The sequence below is a fragment of the Leptinotarsa decemlineata genome, unplaced genomic scaffold (genome assembly GCF_025532065.1).
Source record: "Leptinotarsa decemlineata unplaced genomic scaffold, Ldec_3_MD MMD2_tig00001719_RagTag_RagTag, whole genome shotgun sequence".
Classification (NCBI taxonomy): Eukaryota; Metazoa; Arthropoda; class Insecta; order Coleoptera; family Chrysomelidae; genus Leptinotarsa; species Leptinotarsa decemlineata.
Window position 1 is genome coordinate 11,027,138 of NW_027412569.1, and position 24,466 is coordinate 11,051,603.

The 24,466-nt window shown below is 35.4% G+C and overlaps 1 protein-coding gene across 3 annotated transcripts in view; it reads left to right on the forward strand.

Annotated features, from left to right (window-relative positions):
• Window positions 1-24,466, forward strand: part of Nrx-1 (Neurexin 1) — a 208,289-nt gene that overhangs the window by 28,702 nt on the left and 155,121 nt on the right. For 2 of the 3 annotated variants that reach the window (XM_074176497.1, XM_074176498.1), the window contains exon 3: window positions 4,765-4,818. The exons of the other annotated variant lie outside the window; for it this stretch is intronic. In XM_074176497.1, the coding sequence (XP_074032598.1) occupies window positions 4,765-4,818 (54 nt within the window). The remainder of the gene's footprint in view (window positions 1-4,764; window positions 4,819-24,466) is intronic. 3 annotated transcript variants of the gene reach the window in all.

Genomic DNA, 24,466 nt, shown 5'->3' on the forward strand with positions numbered 1-24,466 from the left:
ACCCTCCCTACTCTACAGATAGAGATACATTGTTCGTCTCTAGCGTCTACAGTTTATTTCATTCTGCTGCTACTTACAAAATAGTTCAAAATATCAGTAGTGATGAAATGAATCAACAACATCCGTTTCAGAACAAGAGCGTGAATGTCAGATCTTCGTTAAATCTTGTAGGTAGGAAACGATTGGCTATTCTGAACTGTGAATCATCGTGTCCTTGGTAGGTGATTTGTTAACAGAAGTGTATAACCTAGGTACAATTACAAATTATTAGGTTCTTTCGAAAGTTTCGTCCGTTTTGATAACATGTATATTTGTAGCTCCATATCTCAATAAATATTACTGAAAATTGCGTCAACAGTAGCCGACACTGGTTAACAGAAGAGGTCCGATCCTGCACCAATAAGTATTCACCAATAAGAATTCAATAAGTATCCACTGATAAACTATTGTTCAAAGTAGACTCATAAAAATGGACCTAACTTTTGAAACAGTCCAAGTTTCATAGTAGCTCATCTTTCTCTACTTATGTTAGGTCTGGCATTCACGATTTAACATATATCGAAATGAAAACGGTGGTATTCGTTAATATGGGTCGAAAATATTATATGTGATCATTCATTCATTTATTTATTTATATATTTATGTATTTATTCATGTATTCATTCATTCATTCATTCATTCATTCATTCATTCATTCATTTATTCATTTATTCATTCATTCATTCATTTATTTATTTATTTATTTATTTATTCATTCATTCATTCAATAAATAATTTATTTTTTTATTTTTTTATTTATGTATTCGTTTATTTCACCCTGTCAGGCCTGGTGGCCTCATTACAAGGATGACTTATGAGAAATATACATGCATGTACAAGTACTTGAAATGATATATAATATAAAATAATGCAATATGGAGATGTATTATTATCCAACAACGAGCATTACTTATCACAACTGGCAACAACAAAAATAAAATAAGAAATAACATTAAAACTAATTGCTAAACTGATAAATTCTCAACATGTCTATGGACTAGAGATCTATTCCAATCAATATGTTGCTAGCAATTGTCGATTACCAGACGGGGCATGATTTAGAGAGGGAAGTGGAAGTTACAGTCATGAAGGAAGTTTTGAACTTGGGGATAGTACGAGTAGGTCTGGGGGTACATTAATTGGTAATAGTGGCAATAATTCTGTGGAATTCATATTGTCGTTAATAAATATATTTTTCGCCTAGAGTCTGAGGGGGGTATATATGTTCTAACGCTGTTGTAACCAGGTTTACTACGATATTTCTTATAATATAGGTACCTTAGAAATTTGTTCTGTATTTTTTCTAGTTCCTGTAAGATTGTTTGATATCCTCCATTCCAAATAACAGAATCGTATTCGAGTTTAGATCTCGCTATCATGAAATAGAGTACTTTTGTGGAATCTATGTTACTAAAAAGAGAAGTCTGTCTTAAAATGAATCCTAAAGCTCGATTTGCGTTATTTCTTAAATGTTCAATATGTTTTTTGAATGATAATTAGCACTCATAGGTTATTCCTGAATCTTGGCGGGTAATTATCATAACTTGGCATTTTTTCAGGTTAAAATCTAACTCACATCGAACATTCCAAACCAATAATTTATTCTAATCTTCCTGTAGGGCGGAGCAATATCAGACTGATCTCACCTGGTAGAAAATTTTCACATCATCAGCAAAAAGCAACCATCCAGAGTGCTCGATATAATTTGGCCAAAAAGAATACGGGCCCCATGTTTGAACCTTGGGGTACCCCTGAGAAAGCATGGAATTTGCCTGAGGTATTTATATCATGCTTAACCACAAAATATCGATCCTGAAGACAGCTCCTTAGAAGATTCATGATATTGTCGTAGAGTCCAAATGGATATAACTTCTGCAGTAAAACACCATGGTCCACCCTGTCGAAGGTCTTGCTAAAATCCATGAATATTGTGTCCAGTTGAACCTTATTTTCTAAAGAGTTATTTGCTTCGTTGGTATATAATAGCAAATTTGTGTTGACAGATCTGTGGGACATAAACCCGTGCTCTGGTATCTTTGTGATCCCAGCCAGGAAAGGTATCTAACCAAAACTAATGTGTTGGTAGGTATTTCCTCGAATTATAAATGATAATTGAGATGAATAAAACCGAGTTCGATTTCAATTTTCCGATACACCCTCACGAGTAAAGCAACGTTGATTTATCCAGAAGTCGGAGAAACGTCAAAAGAAGAACTGACAGCTCACATCGGCGAGAATAATTACACTCGCTTTGGCCGACATCACGAAATTGATTCTTGGAACGAAACGGCAATCGAGCAAATGACAAACATGAATGCTTCATCGTGATATCCAACTATCCCGAGTGTAACGCTGATGTTTCGTATCAATTATGGAGAGTATTCCATTTGGAAGTTATTTCGGAGTTCGATAAACACGATCGCGTAAAGCGAGGCAGTTTGACGCCCCATTTTCTACAAATGACGACTGTGTTTTGTTGTGGACAACAGCGAATTACGATAAAGGTGGGGTTTCGAATTGTATTGTTTGAGTGTTCATGTTACGTGTCGCCAGTGGATATAGAGTACTTTTGTCTTGATTTGTTCGTGAGAGGAACAAAATCAATCCTAAGTAGCGGTGCAGAATTTTTCAAACATCTGGAGGTGCATATCAATTTGTAACAAATAACCCTTAACGTAACATGGTCTCGGTTACATAATCATGTCCATGTTACGTTATCGTCAGTGAATATGGAGTACTATTGTCTTGATTCGTTCGTGAGAGGAACAGAATCAATCTTAAGTAGCGTTGCAAATCCTTTCAACCATGTGGAAGCGCATATCAATTTGTAACAAATAACCCTTAACGTAATATGGTCTCGGTTTCATAACCATGTCTATGTTACGTTATCGTCAGTAAATATGGAGTACTATTGTCTTGATTTGTTCGTGATAGGAACGAATTCAATCATGAATAGCATTCCAAAATCTTTTAAACATCTGGAGTTGCATATCAATTCATAAAAAATGACTCGTTACGTATCATGGTCTCGGTTACACAACCATGTCCATGTTACGTTATCGTCAGTGAATATGGAGTACTATTGTCTTGATTTGTTCGTGAGAGTAACAAAATCAATCTTAAGTAGCGTTGCAAAATTTCTCAACCATCTGGAGTTGCATATCAATTTGTAACAAATAACCCTCAACGTAACAGATCTCGGTTACATAACCATGTCCATGTTACGCTATCGCCAGTGAATATGGAGTAGTATTGATTAGTACGTGAGAGGAACAAATTCAATCCTGAATAGCATTGCAAATTTTTTTAACCATCTGAAGGTGCATATCGATTCGTAAAAAATGACTCGTAACGTATCATGATCTCGATTACATAACCATGTTCATGTTACGTTACCGCCAGTGGATATGGGGTACTATTGGCTTGATTTTTTCGTGAGAGGAACAAAATCAATCATAAGTAGCATTGCAAAATATTTTAACCATCTGGAGGTACATATCAGTTTGTAACAAATAGCCCTTAACGTACCATGGTCTCGGTTACATAACCATGTCCATGTTACGTTAATGCCAGTGGATATGGAGTACTATTGTCTTGAATTATTCGTAGGAGGAACAAATTCAATCCTGAATAGCATTATAAAATCTTTCAATCATCTGGAGGTGCATATCAAATGGTAATAAATAACATGGTCTCGGTTACATAACCGTGTCCATGTTACGTTATTGCCAGTGAAAATTAAGTACCATTGTCTTTCATCTGTATCACTTTGATAAACGAAGCACAAATTCTGCTTTGTTGCTGTTGCCCAATATTTCACTGTTGAAAACCAAAGAGCAGACTCATACAGAGTAGAATCCAGTTCAAGTTTCATATTGTACCACATGACGATAACCAATTTCTTTCATCACCACGAATTCACCGAAAACTTTCGCTATTTATGGCTGACAAACAAATACTGAACAGCAGCGTCTTCAAACTTGAAACGTTCACTTCGTAGATTGTGTATTTTCTAATACTATGACACCGGGACCACTCGTATCTTTTGATTAAGGATTTACAAATAGTTACCACATGAAAAAAACATGATTTTTGAGGCGGAAATCCTCACTTTGAACACTTATACTAACAAATTATTGATTATGAAATCCACGTAGAGAAAATTCTCCATCAGAAATACTACAACTCACCCCAGCTACATCAGTACACTCCATGATACATCTCTACAAAAAATACAGCTTGTAAATATGGAGTAGAGAAAATAAAAGAGAGTTGAACAAGATAGGCGTCGAAACTAAATGAGTAAAAGGAAACGCAATACCCTGATGATTATCAAGGTCTACTGTGGGTACACTTCTTGAACCCCTTCTTATTGAAACCCACCAACTGTATATTTTAAAATAGAATATTACAAACATGAGCTGATGATGGGAAAGAAAGGTTTCAGTTTTCTTTCTCTCTATCTCCATACAGAAAATTTTACTTCCTTTCTTTTCCAAAAACTAATCTTCACTTTTAATTTGAAGTTGATCAGATTATCTATAGAATAGTTTATTTGAAAATGGGTTAATTTTTCATTAATGCAATGTAAATTTAAGTTGATGAGTACCTAGAAACATATTTGATAATCACTCTAATTGCGTTTCTGAATCCCTTGGAAATGAAAATATCGACGCCTATGCTGTACCCCAAGATATAAGGACTGATTGAGTCCTATTGTTGCAGTGCGACGGCCCCGTTGTAGCTGGGGCGGAGGGGGTGTGTCTACCTCAGTCAAGGGTGAGTTCAAACACTTTGTAGATTGCCTCGAAGCTTGTCTTTTTCCTCAAATCTATCTCATGAAATGATATTTTGATGTTTTCAACAGTGCTTTTTAGTGTAGTTTGACGAGCACTCTTTCATTTTATGTTTTGTTCGTGAAGTGTCGAATTATTGTCTGCTTTGGTTTGGATTTATACAGTGTGATGTGATTCAGCAACTTTCCAATATTTTGCTTTTTTACTCCAATCTTTAAAAGGTACAAATAATGTTTGTTGATATGTCAAACCTTCAGACATTGCGATTTCCAGCTCAAAATCTTCTAGCCTACAAAAACCTGAATCAACTCAAAATAACTTCAAATCAGTAATCAGTATTCCGAGTTATGATTTCTACCAGGAAAAACACAACTACACTCTGATCCGATTAGCTCAAAGAAAATGGAAAAGACAACTTCTGCCAGGCATCTAGAAATGCATTTTCTTCACTTCAGTTCCGAACCTTGTATCCCAAAAAACGGAAGCCATAAAAACTACACCAGCAGTTGATTTAGAGACACTTATCAGTCTACCACCTTTGAATTTTGTGGTTATGGTTGAGGTCAGTTGTCGGTTGATTGGTCAAACCACCAACACTGGCATAAAAACTTGACAAGTTGACTTGGGTGTCACACCAATAGGTGGTTCCACTTATCTTTCGCTTGCGTTTACGCAGCTATTTTCAACAAGTACTTTCTTGGTTTTTTCTCATTTTGTCTTCAATCGAGGACCGCCTGCCCGGTACTGACGATGCCCAATAGGCTGAAACAGCTGTATACCGGTGGCTCTTAAATTGAAATCAATATGGGAATGATCAAAGTGTACTTATCTATTCATTTTTTGATTTTCATGGAATTATTTTCCAGGAGCTTGACTGCATCAACCTTTCTAGATTTCATGTCATTTCTAGAAACATGTGGATTCGTTTTCCGATGGCATTTCAGATTAGCTTCTCAAATTTCTGCTACCGCAGTTGTCGGTTGATTGGTCAAACCACCAACACTGACATAAAAAACTTGACAAGTTGACTTGGGTGTCACACCAATATGTGGTTCCACTTGTGTTTGGCTTGCGTTTACGCAGCTATTTTCAACAAGTACTTTCTTGATTTTTTCGCATTTTGTCTTCAATCGAGGACCGCCTGCTCGGTACTGACGATGCCCAATAGGCTGCAACAGCTGTATACCAGTGGCTCTTAAATTGAAATCAATATGGATATGATCAGAGAGTACTTATCTATTTATATATATATATATATATATATATATATATATATATATATATATATATATATATATATATATATATATATATCATGATTCATTGTTATACGCAGTATTTTCTCTTCCTGTCTTTGAGAAGTTGGTGAGATTAAAAAACGACAGGTTTCTCTGACAACTAATCCAGAAATAATCTCAATTGAACTGTTTCTTTATTCCAACACAAAATTGTTATTCTAGCTATTTCGTAATCAACAAATAAGACTCCTGCAATGTGAATAACTCAAATTCTGTTCATACCCGATTTGTCTTAAACAATTGAGGATAATTACCTGAATTCTCATAACATGTTCTATCCATACCATAACGAAGCTGCTTCACAGTATTTGCTGAGCAGGGAGAAATGTTTGACGATCTATATCTATTTTCCTCGGGTTGGATGTTTTGTGTAAATCCTTCGAATTGAAACATTGCTTATCCTGAAATAAAGTGTACGTTACTTGGAAACTGTTCCAAATTCATCCAAGAATATTTCGTTAATGAACATATAACCTCCTCCTTTCGAAACCGTAATCCAGAAAGAACAAACAGAGCAAATCGAGACAATGAGCAACAATAGCAAACTAATTCGCCTAAAACAACCTTAGGCATGAGAAGAAGCACTTGTGATCCCTTCATTAAACTAAACGCAAATTTGAAATTTAGCAAGACAAGAACTCTGGAATGTGTAGACTCTTGCTTGTGTCATAAGGAAACATTACCCTCAGGAGCAAGGTTTCAAAAGCTACTGTAACAAAAACAGAATGTTGAGTCTGAAAATCAAAGTATCTACAGGAATTGCAAGGGGATACAAGAAGATTGAGTTAATTAACTGAGAAAATTACTCTCTTATGGTGAAGAGATTCATACGCAAAGCCAGAGGTGATCATGATATTTTGTGACACGAATTCTAAATTTTTTGCTTACTAGAAAATAGTCGTAAATGTCTGACATTTTGTAGAATTGTTTTGTAGAATTTTTTTTCTTTGAAGAGAAGCATTTTTCATTGAAACGCTTCTATTTGTGTATATCAAATATGAACGTATGCTTCTGTTTATGAACTGTCCCTCTCATTTGGATGTATTTAGTTACTTGAATCCAAAGTATCTCATCTGTAATATGAACAGCTATGAGTGGTAAGGAAAGAAACTAAATAATACATTACATATTATGATTGGTTTATTTGAAGCAATTGTAAATCATAAATATTATCCTGAAAAACATGTGATAAAAAACAAAATGTAATAGAGAACAAACATTTTCGTTGGTAATCTTTGCTTAAATATCATATTCCAACCGCACACTTTTGAGAGATCATACAGTTATACAAATAACATAAATAAATATTCAATGAGAAAACATATATAAAAAAGGGACATATTCTTGACAAATTGCAAATTAACAAATAAAATAAAATCGAAGCCTATAAACAACATTACAACTCAGACAAGAAAATTAATTAATTTTTCAGTCATTTTACACAAATCACACATTCTGGTAAGTAACATTAAAAAAATCACTATCGTCGATCAAGTTCTGCATTCTGCTTTTGTTCTTCCACAATTGCCGGAACATCACTTGGATTCTGAAACGAAAGAAGAAATCAGCACCTGAGGGCAAAATGAGGGCAAAATTAAGAGTTGCTTTCAAAGTTTACCACTTTCTCTTCGGTACTTGGTATACAACGCGGTACTTACTGATATAGCGGAGTTTTATCCAATTATAATACTTACCCATGAAAATATCTTTCAACTGTGCGAGACCTCAGTCTTGTAAAATCTGTTCCATCATGGTAGATACAAAATAATTGGAAAGAAATTGCACTGCGTACAAACACATAAAACACTTCCTCCTCAAAATCACAACATACCAACATCACTTTCCAATACATACTGGCGAGTACGCGATGCTTACAACGGAATTCCCCGCTCCCCTCTCAGTCAAGACGGTCATAGAAAGACCAGAGCACCACAGTTTTTTTCAAACTGATATGAATGAAATACTTCAAAAGAAACCCTGTTTATTCTTTACAAAATTCCTGTTATTTTCAGTCGATCATAATATAGTTTTGTATGTAGATTCACAAAACTCTTGTTATGAATGAATTGAGTTATTTGAAGGGATACAGTATTAAATTGCTCTCCATTTGGAACAGTTTATTTTTCCCTTAAAATAGGTGTTGGATTTTGAGATGATATTATATTTTCTTGATTCAAAATAGTTCATCTTCGCAATGATATAATCAAACGAATGATGTCGTTGAAAGGCCAAGAAATTTGATTTCTTTATTGAAAAAAGTGTGATTTCCTGGTGAAACATGGCGATGTTGGCATAAAGTAATAGTTTTTCCAATAGAGATAAAAATTTCAAAGCAATCTATGATCTTCTTTCAAAGAAATTCTTTGTAACTGTGTAACGATTATTGACTGCTATTCTATTTGGAGCACGTGTATTCTCATCAATCAATTTTTACTTCGTTTTTATCAAGAATGTACATCAAAACTGTCTATCAGCTGCGAGAAAACTGTTGCTATTATTATTTTACAAGGTACTCTACAGTTACACCATTGTTAGGGAAGGGAAGTTCTTGATTCAACAGAAAATATTCTGCAAGTTTCCTGTGAGTGGCAATCGATGGATATCTGACGAATACTTTCACCATTATCCCTTATGTTCCCCAGGAAGCGGCGTGTCTCCACCCCTCTTTTTATTGTATATCAATGATATTGAAAAGAACCATGAATCCAATATGTAGCTTTGCTGATGAAAGCACACTTGTCTCTTCATTTCATTTGGAATTGGAGTGGAAGTAACCAGGATATAAACATGTCAGCACGCAGCAACGTGAAGCGCTACTTTAGCACAGGCACCGCTCTCAGAACACCTCAAGGATTTTCTTGTAGTGCTTGTGTTGTGTCCTCGAAATGAATAAACGACAAAAACCTTCAACCTCTACTTGAAACTCCAAAAATAGATTCATACTCGATTTGTTTCGTCGAGGGAGAAGTAATTCCAATGGAATAATTTTTTTTACAAATTATTTCTGAGAGTTCAGTTCGTGTTTATATTTCCGAATTGAACTTTCCACCTTAATGACCAGATGAGACCCATTTCAGAGGGTTGTAGAGAAACACTCATTACCTGCGAAAAAAATGAGTGTACTTCCATTGAGTTGATTTTTTTGTGAGCTTCATTGATGTCGATCCTTCTCTCCGTCATTATTTGCGTGAAGTGATTTTGTTGGATTTTTATAAACACTGAAAATGATATATTTATTTCGTATATAAATCAGAATGAAATCCCTACATAATGATGAAAAACTGAACTTCAGCCACTGTACTACCACTGCAGAATTTCCGCCTTTAATCCTGTTCCTTGTCGGCTGAGTTTTCTCCTCTAAGCTTCTTACACTCCCATCAACTTTTGATATTTCACCTTCTTTTGAATCTGAATTTAGGGCTCTAGTCGGGACTCTCTCATAATGCCTTTCTATACCCATCCTTTGTCAAGAGATATGAAAAAGTTAGTGTGCCTTGTTTAGAAATTTTCTGGCAAAAAGATGGGATATTAGTTTAGGTGTGAAACTCCTATAATCCTGTCATAAACATGTGGTGATTGCAGGATTTCATTGGAACAATTTTGAAGCACGTTTCAAGGTTTCTTGTCCACCTTGTAGTGTTTGTCAGGTCCTTGGCGTCACAATTCTTCTGTTAATGTTACGTTAGATTGGAGCCAAAGTAACTCCACCGTAACCCGCAAAGGTTTATTGTGATGCACACCTATTCACACTCGACCAAATAAATCCAGCTTCTTAACGAAGCCAATTAGTTTGAATGGTGAGTGGTCTTTCAGGTCAGATGGTAACTCTAAAAACCTGATTCGGTCCCCAGCGGGGTAGGAAAGAAGTATATGCTCTGCTTTTCCATCATTTCCCAAACAGAGGCGACACATATTTTTTATGTAAAATTTGGATACTCCTTTTTGAGCTGATTTCAAAAATGTATAATACTTGTAGGTTAAAGTGGTTAGTTTATGAGATAAACCATTTTTCTTTTAATAGCACAAATTTTACTTATTTTTTACTTTCACCTTATTTGCCTGTACTAAAATGGGTTGTACAACAGTTCAAACTCTTTAATCTGTTTAACTGTGCTATTTATTCTACTTCAAAAATCCAAACAACAAAAAACTCTACATTTTATTAAAGTTTGACATTGTCAACTAGAATTTGTAGTCACTATTGATAGTGTATTTTGATACATTTGTTTCGCTGAAATGGTTTACTCTTTGCAAGAAAGAATTGAAATTGTAGGTTGATACTACCAAAATAATAATTGTGCAAGAGCTGCTGCTAGAATATTTGACGAATTACATGACGAAAGACATGCAACTCATAAGTATGTAATTCAACTGATGGAGAAATTTACCACAACAGGGTCTGTTTGCAAGTGCATAAGCGAGAGAGACTCGTGAATAACGAAGCAATCCAAGTGGCAATTTTAGGGCAAGTCAGCTTAAAGGCTCAACAACCCCAATCGTTGTCAACAATAAGTAGAGCGATCGATGTTTCATCTTCTACAGTTTTCCGAGTTCTACATAAATTCAAGTACCACCCATACAAAGTTAAGTTGGTGCACGAGTTGAATGAAGATGATTCTGATCGTCGTCTAGAGTTTTGCGAATCAATGACGCAATTTATCAATAACAATCCACAATTGTTAAACAATATTGGCTTTTCTGATGAATGCTCATTTTCATTAAATGGCTTAGTAAATAGGCATAATGGTAGATATTGGGCTGAAAGTGATCCACATATTATGCGTGAATTCCATACACAACATCCCCAAAAGTTAAACGTTTGGTGTGATATCCTAGGTGACCACATTGTCGGACCTTTCTTCATCAACGGAAATTTAAATGGTGAATCATATCTTGAGTTACTCAGGGAAGGGGTTGACCCACGTATTACAACAATAATAGAAAATGATGATAACCTTTCCGAAGATTTACTGGTATTTCAACAAGACGGAGCTCCCCCACACTATGCTATGCCTGTCCGACAATTTTTAAACGAAACATTCCCCGCTCGTTGGATAGGTAGAAGAGGGCAGATGATGGAGTGGCCACCTAGGTCACCGGATTTAGCACCCCTAGACTTCTTTTTCTGGGGGTATTTAAAAACAAAAGTTTATGCTACCCAACCAGAATCTCTGGATGATTTACAAGAGAGGATAGAAAATGAATGTCGACAATTAAATCCAGCCGTATTAAGCAATGTCAGAGAGGCATTTCAAAATAGAATATACCATTGTATGGAAGTGAATGGTACTCATTTTGAACACTTATTGTGACTTCATAATAAATAGCACAGTTAAAAAGATTGAAGAGTTTGAACTGTTGTACAACCCATTTTATTACAGGCAAATAAGGTGAAAGTAAAAAATAAGTAAAATTTGTGCTATTACAAGAAAAATTGTTTATCTCATAAACTAACCACTTTAACCTACAAGTATTATACATTTTTGAAATCAGCTCAAAGAGGAGTATCCAAATTTTACATAAAAAATATCAGAAGTCATTTAAAAAAAAGGAATGATGCTAGGGGTGAGGGGGTGGCTTTTCCAGTAAGTTTAAATAAGCCATAATGCTTGCCCCTTCCAACATAAATTGATGTGTTTTTGGATTTTTTCTAAATACCAGTAATACAAAAGTTATTAAAGGTGGATACTTTTATCTGAAAAGCACTGTATAAGTGTACTAGCCGATAGTGATTCACCTGAAAAAATATGGAGAAAACAAATTTATGATAAAAATATTACCAAATTCAAATCTAAATTGATGAATATAAATTGGAACACTAGTATACAAAATATACAACAGATGCAATTGAAACTGTGAGTGTGGTTTTGGAGGGTCTTGAGATAGGTTAACATGTGTTATTAACCATGTGTGATCTCTCTAAAGCATTCGACTGCGTTTTGCACGAAGTTCTGTTCAAAAAGTTGGAGTTTTATGGAGTGAGGGGGCTACCATTCAGTTTATTCCAGTCGTACTTATGTAACAGAACCCAATCTGTATGTGTGAATGGAAACATGTCCGACAATGAAACTAGTAGAGTTAGACAGACGTCTCTATGGTTCACAACAAATCAGTTGAAATTAAACGAAAACAAGAACCAGAAGGTCTTGATTTCGATCTCAAATAGTGAAACCACTGAAAATGGCGATGATACTGCCAAACTACTAGGACTCACTCTTGACTGGAATTAATCATGGTATGCACACATTGATGAACTGAGTAAGAAGCTGTGTAAGAGTATATTTGTTTTTTGACAGCTAAATAGTGTATTGTCTCTTGACGCCCTGGGAAGTTCATATTTTGATTTGTTCCACTCACATATGAATTATGGCATAGTTTTGTGGGGTAATTTCTCTCACTACATTAAAATCTTCAGACTTCAGAAAAAATCATTCAGAATATTGAGGAAGGGCAATTGAAGAGATCACTGATAGCTGCTTCTCAAAAAAATGGGTATACTACCACTACCATCGGTATTCATATATAATCAATTACTTAAAATCCATAAAAATAAATCAATTAATTTGCATCATCAGGATATTCATCAACATGCTACAAGAAATGCAGATCTGTTCATACAGCCTCGATTCAAACTCACGAGGTCTATTGAAAATTTGTTGAATATCAATCTCTACAATCATCGTTCAAAGTGCTCAAACAAAGCTCCTTTAAAAACAGAGTCAGAACTATTCTCCTGGAAAACTGTTTTTATAGTACTCAGGATTATTTAAGTACTTCAATTATGCCGATTTAGATTTGATTTTATTCCATCTGATATGTGAAGCTCATGTTTATACATAATATTTGTTTTTTGACACTTTCAAAAATTTTAGACTGATTATTGTAATGTTCAAAATTATCTTTCATTTTATTCTCAATTTATGATTCAATATTTTTAACTTGTGACTATTTTTTTTCTATGTATATTTTCAACTGACTTGCAACAAACATTCAACAACAGTCATCACCCGAAGACGATTGTAGATACCAACAATCGAAACGTCGTGAACTAACGTGACTTGGAATCTCTACACTTTTTTATTTTTATTATTTTCTTTTTGCATTCCTTTAATTTTTATTTATTCAATTATTATATTTTTACTTGTAGGTTATTTTACTATCATTTCATTTCAGGTTTATTGTTGCTTAATATAATTGTTATTTTCAACTATTCTTTTTTAATTACTCTTTTTACTTGTTTCAGGGATTTCAAATCATTTTATATAATGAGTCATCACCCGAAGACGATTGTAGATACCAACAATCGAAACGTCGTGAACTAACGTGACTTGGAATCTCTACACTTTTTTATTTTTATTATTTTCTTTTTGCATTCCTTTAATTTTTATTTATTCAATTATTATATTTTTACTTGTAGGTTATTTTACTATCATTTCATTTCAGGTTTATTGTTGCTTAATATAATTGTTATTTTCAACTATTCTTTTTTAATTACTCTTTTTACTTGTTTCAGGGATTTCAAATCATTTTATATAATAGACAATGGAAGTCCGAACTAGTGAAATTCATCACGAAACATTGTCAATCACCTTCAAACAAACATTCAACAAGTTGTCAAATCAATATATCTATCTATATATCTATCTATCTATCTATCTAAGAAGGCCTGTTAGACATCGTAGTTCATCCCTACTGTAGTTCAACAACTGTTTGGTATCAAGCTACGAAGAGTGAATAAACGCTTTGGAATGAGCCAATTCAGGAAGATTCTTCCAGAAGCCCATAAATCTTCTTGCCGTCCAGGTGTTCAATTTTTGTTTGGCAAAGCCTAAAGCGATGCCAATGACAGGTTCTAGTCCAGTGGAGCTGCTTGCAGCACTCTCCTTAGCAAGGGAATCAGCAGCCTTATTGCCTTCCAGTCATGTTTGGCCAGGAATCCACAGACAATCTGTTAAGTCTTTCTACCGAGGAGAGTAGTTTTTGGCAATTTGCTACCAATTTCGACGTTGCTCGGTAGGAGCCAAGAGCTTTCAACGACGCTTGACTGTCCGAGAATATTTCTTATTGACTTATGTATGAGGTTGGCTTTTTCCAATCTCTCCACACACAATTCAGAAGCGTAAATTTCCGCTTGAAATACAGTTGCATAAGTTCCTGTTGGTTTTGTCACCATTGCTCTTGTTATTCCCAAACAACCAACCCCATACACCCTGGCCAATTCGTCAATAGCACTATTTTGTATCACCTCTGGCCACTAAAGGTACCTTTCCCAAAGCCAAACAGTATTGCTTATAATGACTGGATAATTATTGGATGAATGCTATCTGTTTTGTCCGAAAAAAGGAGTCCAACACTTCGGACTCCTTTTTGCGGACTTTCCAATGCCGTTTCAATGCTTTATTTGTATTTTGTGACTCGGCTGAATAAAAAACAGTGAAAGATTCCTTCTGGTATCTTTCCACATCCAAAAAACCACTGTGGGTTACAGGTGATCAACCTTACATTTATGATCATAACTTCGACACGGAATCTGGAATTACTTCCCGTAATTTTGTGGAGACGGTTCAATGTTGAATGGATGAGCATGATGATTATTCTCAATAATCTTCTCTCCTTTGTTTGCTGATATGATTATAATCGTGAGGTAGGTGTTGAAGAAGACAAATGTGATTACTATCATCATTAACAATATAGAATGGATACCAACAAGTATCTTAGTAGACTTTTGCACTGTACACATAAAAATGAACCTTTCTATCAATCACAATATCTAATATCCTTGCAGTCACTTCCAACCACTAATTCCGTATTTATATAAATGCAAATTCGAATACACAGTTTCCAACTCACGTCAGAAGGCTTATTCAAAAAGTTTACTAATAAATTTTCTTGAACTCATTATGGTTTCTGTGAAAATAGTATCCCTATTTGGCATTCGCGGAGTGTAATGGAATGGGGGAAGTCGAGCTATAAATGAACAACTTTTGCAATTTCAATGAGGACAAGTGCTAGAACTGGTGATTCCAGGTAATTCGCCCGTATCGCTGGACAGGAAAATTGAAAAATGTGAGATATTTCACTAACTCGGTTCATGGCGCAGAATCAGAAAATTTGAAAGAGTTTCTAATTTTTGCTGTCGCTGACGGAAAGTACTATGATTGGGCAATAATTCATAGCATGGGAGGTTGATGTCATCAGCAAAGAATGATGGATTTCTGTAAATTTGTATGGTCCCTGAGTCTTTTGGAAATATAGAAAAACTGATTGGTTCTTGAGCTACTGAACCAACTGAATTGTTCAGCTTCTGAATAATATCATATCGACATTTTTTAAATTTTGTTGATTGCTCTTCGATTGGTCACTCTCGCTCAATGTATCCAAATAGACAATTGTCATACCCATTTTCAGAAGGGATGATAAGACAGTGGTAACCAATTACAGACCAATTTCTCTCATCACTCATATGTCGAAGACCTTGAAGATGCTCTTGGAAAACAAATTGACATCATTCATAACAGAATATGGACTCATTTACAAAAGCCAATATGGTCAACGAAAATTACTGTTCTTGCACTATCTGAATAAATACACACATCACTGGAAAAAAGATGTTCTCATTTATGTGTATTCATTGATCTTTGAAAGACCTTCGATGCCGTCAGCCACCGATTTCTGATTGAGACATTGGAGCGAGTAGGTTTGAGATAAAAATGTGCAAATCTGCTTAAAAATTACCTGCGAAATAGGAGCCAAAAGGTAAAAGTGTTTTGATTAACTAACTGTCAACTTCAACTCTTCATATTCTCTAATTTCTAATTACATCTTATCTTATCAGCTTCGTTTTCATTCCCATATGAATCCAGAAAATATTTTAGATCCATCAAATCATCAATATCAGAAAAATTGTCAACTCTGTTTCATCTGTTCATCTGTGTCATCCAGTAGCTGTTGAAACTTTTGGTGTTAATGGCCCGGAGTCTCTGTTATTCGTTCATGAACTCGGAAGGAGAATAGGACAAGCAACGAAAAATCACCGTTCTACCTCTTTTTTGATAGAAAGAATTAGTATTGCTATTCAACGTGGCAATGCTGCTTCAGTACTTGGAACTATTCCTCCTTTACATAATTTTGATGAGATCATGCATTGCCCTAATTTCAGTACGGAACTGAACCCTCTTCGGAACAAGCCGAGATATGTGGATATTCATCAGTCTCCTATCAAGGTTAATTCACAAGTGATTGATCCACCTTCTTCTTTTTCAGTGCGGTCAGTGGACTCAGGTCATTCTTGCCTCCAAAAATTGAGTTGCAGTCCTCGTAGAACTGGTTCCCTTCCAGTGGAAAAGCTTCATGAAGCAAGAGTTGAATCGATCCCTCTACGAAACCCTTCTTCACTTGGAAGGATCGATCGCAACTTGAGAAATGGTTCTTATGGAGATTCTGTGAAACATGTTCTTCCTTACGAATCAGTAGATAGTTGTCCTGAAAATCTAGAGAAGAAAATTGGATTGGATAATTTAGGAAACACTTGCTACATGAATATTATTTCACAAGTGTTGTTCATGACGAATAATTTCAAGAACTAAGTTTTAATGATGAACGAGAACGAGAATGTTTCCTATTTATTCATCAAACTCAAACACCTGTTCATGTAGCTGCAGTTTCGTAAGAAGGTATCATATTTCCCTCCAACCCATTTCCTACAGTCTTTGAGGTCCACTAGATACTCGTTAGGACAACAAGAGGATTGTTCCGAATTCTTGGGGTTCTTGTTGAATACTCTTCGTGAGCAAAACAATAGCAAAATCAATACTCCTGACCGCTCTGGACTGAATGATTCCGTACAGCCCATCTGGTCTTGTGTTTGTAAATCTTCTGCTGGAAAAATCCTACTTGTTTACTTTGTGGTAAATGTTCAAGAAGTACCGAAAACTTATGTGAATTTCTGGAACTTCATCTAGCTTTTCCTAATATGACTAATAACCAGTCCGTGCAAAGCTTATTGTTAAATCATCTGAAAATGGAATTTTAACAGATGATGATCGACTGTATTATCAAACATGCGTCAAACTAAATGACTGTTATAAGGAAACAAGTATAGCTGAGGCACCAGTCAATCTAACAATAACACTGATGATTTTCAAACAGGACTCAACCTCTAACGGAAGCAAGAAACTCTTTGGAAGGTTCGAAATAGATGAACATTTCAACCTAGCAGACCACTATTATAATATTCATGCAGTCATTGTTCACTGTGGTTCTGGCATTGAATTTGGTCATTATTACGCCTTGGTCAAAAAAGAAACGGACTGGTTTAAGTTTGACGATAGTCGTGTCACGAAGTGTTCTAGCGATGCATTGAATTCATTGGAGCCTCTGGAGACACCCTACATTTTGTTTTATAAAAGAGAGGACATTGTGAGATCAAGATCTTCAGATGATGCAGGTATTTCCTGCACCTGAAAAAGCAAATGCGCCACTGGAATCAATGAAGTCGTCCCGGAGCACCAATTAATTTTTATTGTTGTTTTTATCTAATTTTTATCGTTCTTTTAATAAAATTCCCTGATTGAGTCCCACCTGAGATATGATGTTGCCTTCTGGGGATTTTGCAGTCTCAACCATATTTACTTATTCTAATACTTGTAAATGCAAAAGTCTGCTAGAAAGCTGAAATTTAGTATATATGTACATCTTATTGTGGAATTGGCCGCGGTGGTAGTGCGCCCGACTTACGATCGGAAGACCGTGGGTTCGATTCCCGCCTCGACCCGATATTTTTCTCGAGAGAATTTATCTGGTTGAAGCGGGGATGATTCTGCAACCGTGTTAGGAATCACACGTTAAAAGGTGAGACCTCGTTAGTCCTTAGCTCGCACAAATTTCCCAACTTCTGAGAGTTGTCGTTCCTATGGGGGTGACAACTGATTAACGGAAAAACAGATTTTGAACAGATTAAACAGATTCTTAGGTCTTAGATGCGCAAAAAGAAAGGATTTCCAAATATTCAACTGTGGTGGGGTGAAAGGGGCGCGTTACATATGAAAATTACATTTACATCACTGTTTCTCCGGAGGCTGAAATTTCATATGTAGGTTCGATTTATATGCAATAAAAACATTTTTTTTAGTATGTCAATTGGAGCTTCCTTCTTGGGGATACAAGGAGTGCGTTTACAAATGAAAATTACTTTTCAGCGATGTTTCTCCGTACCGCTATAATTTTGGAGGCTGACATTTTGTGTGTAGGTCCGTTTAGAGTTTTCAAATATTCCTACTAAAGATTCTCTCTTGGGAATGGAAGAGAAGCGTTTACATATGAAAATTAACTTTTTATCACTCTTTCGCTGTACCGCTATAATTTCTGAGGCTCAATTTTATATGTAGGTTCGTTTTATGTTGTAGATCTGCAACATAAGGACGAAATTTTGAATATTTCAATTGAAGAGCCTCCCTTGGGAATGAAAAGGGCGCGTTTACATATGAAAATTATTTTTTCATCAATTTTTCTCCATAACGCTATATCTTCTGAGGCTGAAATTTTGTATGAAGGTTCGCTTTATGTTGTAGATGTGCAAAAAGGAGGGATTTCCAAATATTCTATATGAAAACTACCTTCTCATGAGTTTTTCTCCGTACCGCTATATTTTAGGAGACTGAAATTTATTATTTATTATGTTATTGGTGTGCAGTGAAAGAGAATTCTTGAATATTCCAACTGAAGCTTCCTCACTGGAGATGAAAGGAGTGCGTTATCATATGATAATTACCTTTCCATCAAGGTTTTACAATAACGCTATATTTTGAGAGGCTGAAATTTTGTATGTAGATTCGCTTTATGTTGTAGATGTGCAAAAAGGAGGATTTTCGAATATTCCAACTGAGAAGCTTTTCCTGGGGATGAACGTGGCGCGTTCACATATGAAAATTAACTTTTCATGAGTCTTTCTCCCTACCGCTATATTTTAGAAGACTGAAATTTTGTACGTAGGTTCGGTTTATGTTATTGATGTGCAATGAAGGAGAATTTTTGAACATTCTAACTGAGGCTTCCTCACTGGAGATAAAAGGGGCGCGTTACCATATGAAAATTACTTTTCAGCAATAATTCTCCATATCGCAAAATTTTGAGAAGCTGGAATTTTGTATGTAGGTTCGCTTCATGTTGTAGATGTGCAATAAGAAGGGATTTTCGATAATTCCAACTGGAAAGCCTTCCCTGGGGATAATAGAGGCGCATTTACCTATGAAAACTACCTTTTCATCACTCTTTTTCCGTACTGCTACATTTTCGGACGGCTTTATTTTGTAGATGTGCAATAAGGGGAATTTTCGAATATTCCAACTGAGGAGCTTTTCCTGGGGATGAAAGTGGCGCGTTTACATATGAAAATTTCCTTTTCATGAGTCTTCCTCCCTACCGCTATATTTTAGAAGACTGAAATTTTGTATGTGGGTTCGGTTTATGTTATTGATGTGCGATGAGAGAAGATTTTTGAATATTCCAACTGAGGCTTCCTCACTGGAGATAAAAGGGGCGCATTACCAAATGAAAATTACTTTTCATCAAGGTTTCTCCATATCGCAAAATTTTGAGAGGCTGGAATTTTGTATGTAGGTTCGCTTCGTGTTGTAGATGTGCAATAAGGAGGGATTTTCGATGATTTCAACTGGAGAGCCTTTCCTGGGGATAACAGAGGCGCGTTTACTTATGAAAACTACCTTTTCATCACTCTTTTTCCGTACTGCTACATTTTCGGACGGCTTTATTTTGTAGATGTGCAATAAGGGGAATTTTCGAATATTCCAACTGAGGAGCTTTTCCTGGGGATGAAAGTGGCGCGTTTACATATGAAAATTTCCTTTTCATGAGTCTTCCTCCCTACCGCTATATTTTAGAAGACTGAAATTTTGTATGTGGGTTCGGTTTATGTTATTGATGTGCGATGAGAGAAGATTTTTGAATATTCCAACTGAGGCTTCCTCACTGGAGATAAAAGGGGCGCATTACCAAATGAAAATTACTTTTCATCAAGGTTTCTCCATATCGCAAAATTTTGAGAGGCTGGAATTTTGTATGTAGGTTCGCTTCGTGTTGTAGATGTGCAATAAGGAGGGATTTTCGATGATTTCAACTGGAGAGCCTTTCCTGGGGATAACAGAGGCGCGTTTACTTATGAAAACTACCTTTTCATCACTCTTTCTCCGTACAGCTATATTTTCGGACCCTGAAATTTTGTATGTAGGTTAAGTTTATGTTATTAATGTGCATTAAGGAGGGAATTTTGAATATTCCAACTGTGTGGCCAAAAAATACGCGTTCATAAAACGAAGTTACTTTTTCCATCACTATTTCCCCATGCCCTCAAATTTCCGGTGGGTGAATTTATATTGAGTACCAGCATTGCACCCGTGCGGAGCCAAAGCAAGCCACTAGTTCTCTATATTCAGTATATCTGATCAACAGACGCCATGCTACCCAAACCGTTCATTAAAGAGATACAACCCTCAAATAACCCCCAGTTTGTCTGATGTGGCTCCAACCCCCTCCCTCAGTGAATCGTTATAATCACCGCTAACGTTCTTGGTAACGACTTTGTGATATCGCATTCCGGTGACACGGCACAATTCCGTGCGGTTTTGATTGAATATTTCATTATTGATATTACGAACGCGACATTTTTTGTAATGCAAGTCAATTACCTGTTTCGTGTCTCGAATGGGAATGCAACGCAAGGCCATTGAGTTATGGCCCACGGAATATCCTGGATCACGCACGCCGCTGTGGGGGGATCGATACTATCGTGGGGCGCCGCTTGGTTTACCTTTCATATTCGACTGGAATGTAGTCCGGGTTTCTGTCGGTATACAGGTTGTTTTTTGAGTTTATTTTGATGAATACGATGTTTCCCAATTGATATATCGACATTATTGCTTGATCTATTCGCGGGCAGATGGCGCTGTAGGTAACATCCTTGATATAATTCGAACTCACTGTACATGTATTTCTTCATTTGAAAACAGTATTTTTCATTAAGACGTTCCCATTAGCATTACCTGTATGTATGTATGTATGCTTGTTTGTAACTCTCAAGCTCAGGATCTGTAATTGACAGAATCATCGACATAATTGCTTGATTTATTCGCGGGCAGATGGCGCTGTACGATCCCTTCTTGATAAATCGACATTATTTCTTGATCTATTCGCGGGCAGATGGCGCTGTGCGTAACCTCTTCGATATAATTCGAACTCATTTCACATGTATTTTTTCATGTAGTACTGTTTGAGCGCCTGCTGCTCAAACAGTACTACCAACTGTAGAAAGCGCTCGCAGATAATTAATAGAAGATATAAAGCTTCAAATCCTTTTTGTAAAATTTAATATTGAATATATAGTATACATATATATATATATATATATATATATATATATATATATATATATATATATATATATATATATATATATATAGAAATAGCACGGGGGTTGAAACGGGTGTGCAGTCGGAGACAGAGAAAAATGAGAACTCTTTTTTCTGTTCAAGCTTTCGAGACTTTATTGACTTTTCTTCAGGAACTCTGGATGATAAGATGAAAATTAACAATTGTCAAAATTTGTTGTATATTACTTACGAAAGTTGAGGTTATGTATATGAAGCAAGCATGAGAAGAATTGTTTTCTTAAAACACTTTGAAAATGCGATGATTTATGAACACTCATGATACTGGATCACTGGTTAAAACTGAGAACATTATAATAAAATGTGGATGGCACTAATAACATTAGATTGTTGTAAAATAAAATTTTTAAAATTTTTTTATACATTTTGTGAAAGGGACATGTCCAAGTCAACTGTCAATTGTCTTATCAAAATATTTTCTAAAATATTGGAAAAGGAGAAAAGATCCATGTCTGTGGTATAGAATGCAAAAGTGACTAAGTTTATCATCAGACAGGAATAAAGTGTAATTGAAATTTGTGATGAATTTAGAAAAATAAATTGAATAGAATTTTGTTTTGGTTAACATCTTGGAAGAGTGAACAGTTGTCTTGTCATTTACAGCAGATATTGAAATTGATAGATGAATGGTTGAATGTAATTTTATTTTTTGATTAGTTAAAAGAGTTTGAAAGAGGTTTATTGACTGATAGTTCCAATCATTATGATGTGCAGATTGACTTTTATTATATTGGGTTGGTAGCAGGATGGTTGGTGCATCTGTTTTGATTGTCTAAGTGAAGTAGGTAAGTATAGATTATACTGAGTCCTTCTATGTCTCTTCTAGAATTCATACTGAGAGTATTTTTGAAAATGTTTGTCATTTCTAGGAACATTCTTTTGTGTACGTTGTTGGATTGGTCTAATATTTTGACATTGTCATATGCAATTTTGTGGTCATGGTTGATGGAATGTTGGGCTGAAGTGCAACTATTTTTGTTGTTTTTTATATCACTTTTGTGGGCTGTGATTCTATCTTTGAGGAGTCTGCCAGTTTGGCCTATGTATATTTACCAGTATAGCCAGTCGTGCTAACCATCAACCTCTACATATATATATATATATATATATATAACAGAATAATTCTTATTATTGTAGTTGTCCTGACGAAGGTGTGAAATGTACCGAAAGCTTGACATATAACAAAGAGTTTTCTTTGTAACAGCCCAGCTATTGACTGCAACCTCACGAATTTAATCGATTTATATATGTGACAGTGTGACTTTATGTGTGACAGTGTCACACATAAAGTCCGCATCAAATGGGATTTTTTTTGTTCATCTCTTCAAGCAACTTTTGATATCTCCATTAGGTTGTGCTTCAAAAATGATGCCAAATGACATGCATATGACCGATCAAGTGATTTTTCTTCCCTGTTCAATTTGATATTTTTTCCAAAAAATGTTCAGAAACGCAGTTATTGCCCGAAATTTCGAAAATCGATAAAGAGAAAAGATGATTGTTTTTTCATTTTTTACCCATATACCAATTTTCAGCTCTCTAGTACAAATTTAGTTTTTTTACAGTTTTTCGAAAATTTGACATTTGCCGATTTCTCAAATTCAGCCAAACCTCAACAAAGTTAGTGCTTTATGCCTAACTTATCTTTCCAACGCATTTTTATTACCAATTGCAATTCTAAATACAACTTATTTCGCAAAAATTTAAAACAGCAGAAAAAATTATGCCAAAAATGATGCAAAGTTGATACAATTTTCAAAAACAGATAAATATTTCACTTTATTTCTACTGTTTTCGAAATAGTTTGATACATAAGCATAATTAAAAAACAATATCAATGAAAAGTCAATAATTTATTCTTTACTGCACTTTTCAAACAGTTAAACTTTGATTTACTAATTACAAAAAATTATAACGCAAAGTTTCAGAGTCAGCTTATCAGTAGCAAACCAATTATGAGTATATGCTAATGTTTGTCTATCTCGCGTCAGCAAGCTGGTTGAGTTTTTGATAAAACATAATGAAGTCGTATCGTCTGTAAATAAGGTTTATCTTGCTGGTTTCATAACACTACATAGATTAATCAAATAGATCGAAAACAATAGTGGACCTGAAGCGGAGCCCTGGGGAACGCCGTGCTCCATTTCTTTGAGGTTTGACTTCAATGTTATCCACTTCAACAGTAACTCGAAAAATCCGTTGATAATTTTTCACGCACATGAAGTGTTTGCCCATTCTTCCTTTAGACGAGGGTGAATATCATTACTCCCTGGGAACATGTATCCATCTCAATGAATAAATAATCGGATCCGGACGTTCTTTCGCGACTCTCACTAACCGAAATCGACCCCTAGGCACTGGTGAACTTTCTCAGACAACAGCGTCATAATGAATAAACAATCAACGATCGATAAACTCTCTCAAAAACATCAACCGTCGCACTTTCAGGGAACAGAAATTATGGAACTGCCATCTCCGCGCCGATCAAACGAAGTTATTCGATATTGGCGTTGGAATTTTAATGAAGGTGTTTTCTCTGAACTCGATAGCACGGAAAAGGAAAGATAGAAGTTTACGATGCACTTGTTTTCTTGTTTTTCGTATTGACGAAGACAGTAACGATCCTATCGGTGGAATGCATACTATCAATAAAGATTGATTACTATTATAGAAGAAAAAAAACATATATCACAATAATAATAATAATGTGCTTCATTATCATAACACACAATCTTGTAGACCAGGGGTCTCCAAACTTTGAAGCCTTCGGGCCATAATGATTTTTCCAGTTTGTTCCAAGGGCCAATTTCTGCCCTTAACTATATTTCTAGACTAGGATAGTCGCAAAGTGCGTGACCTAAGCAAACCAACG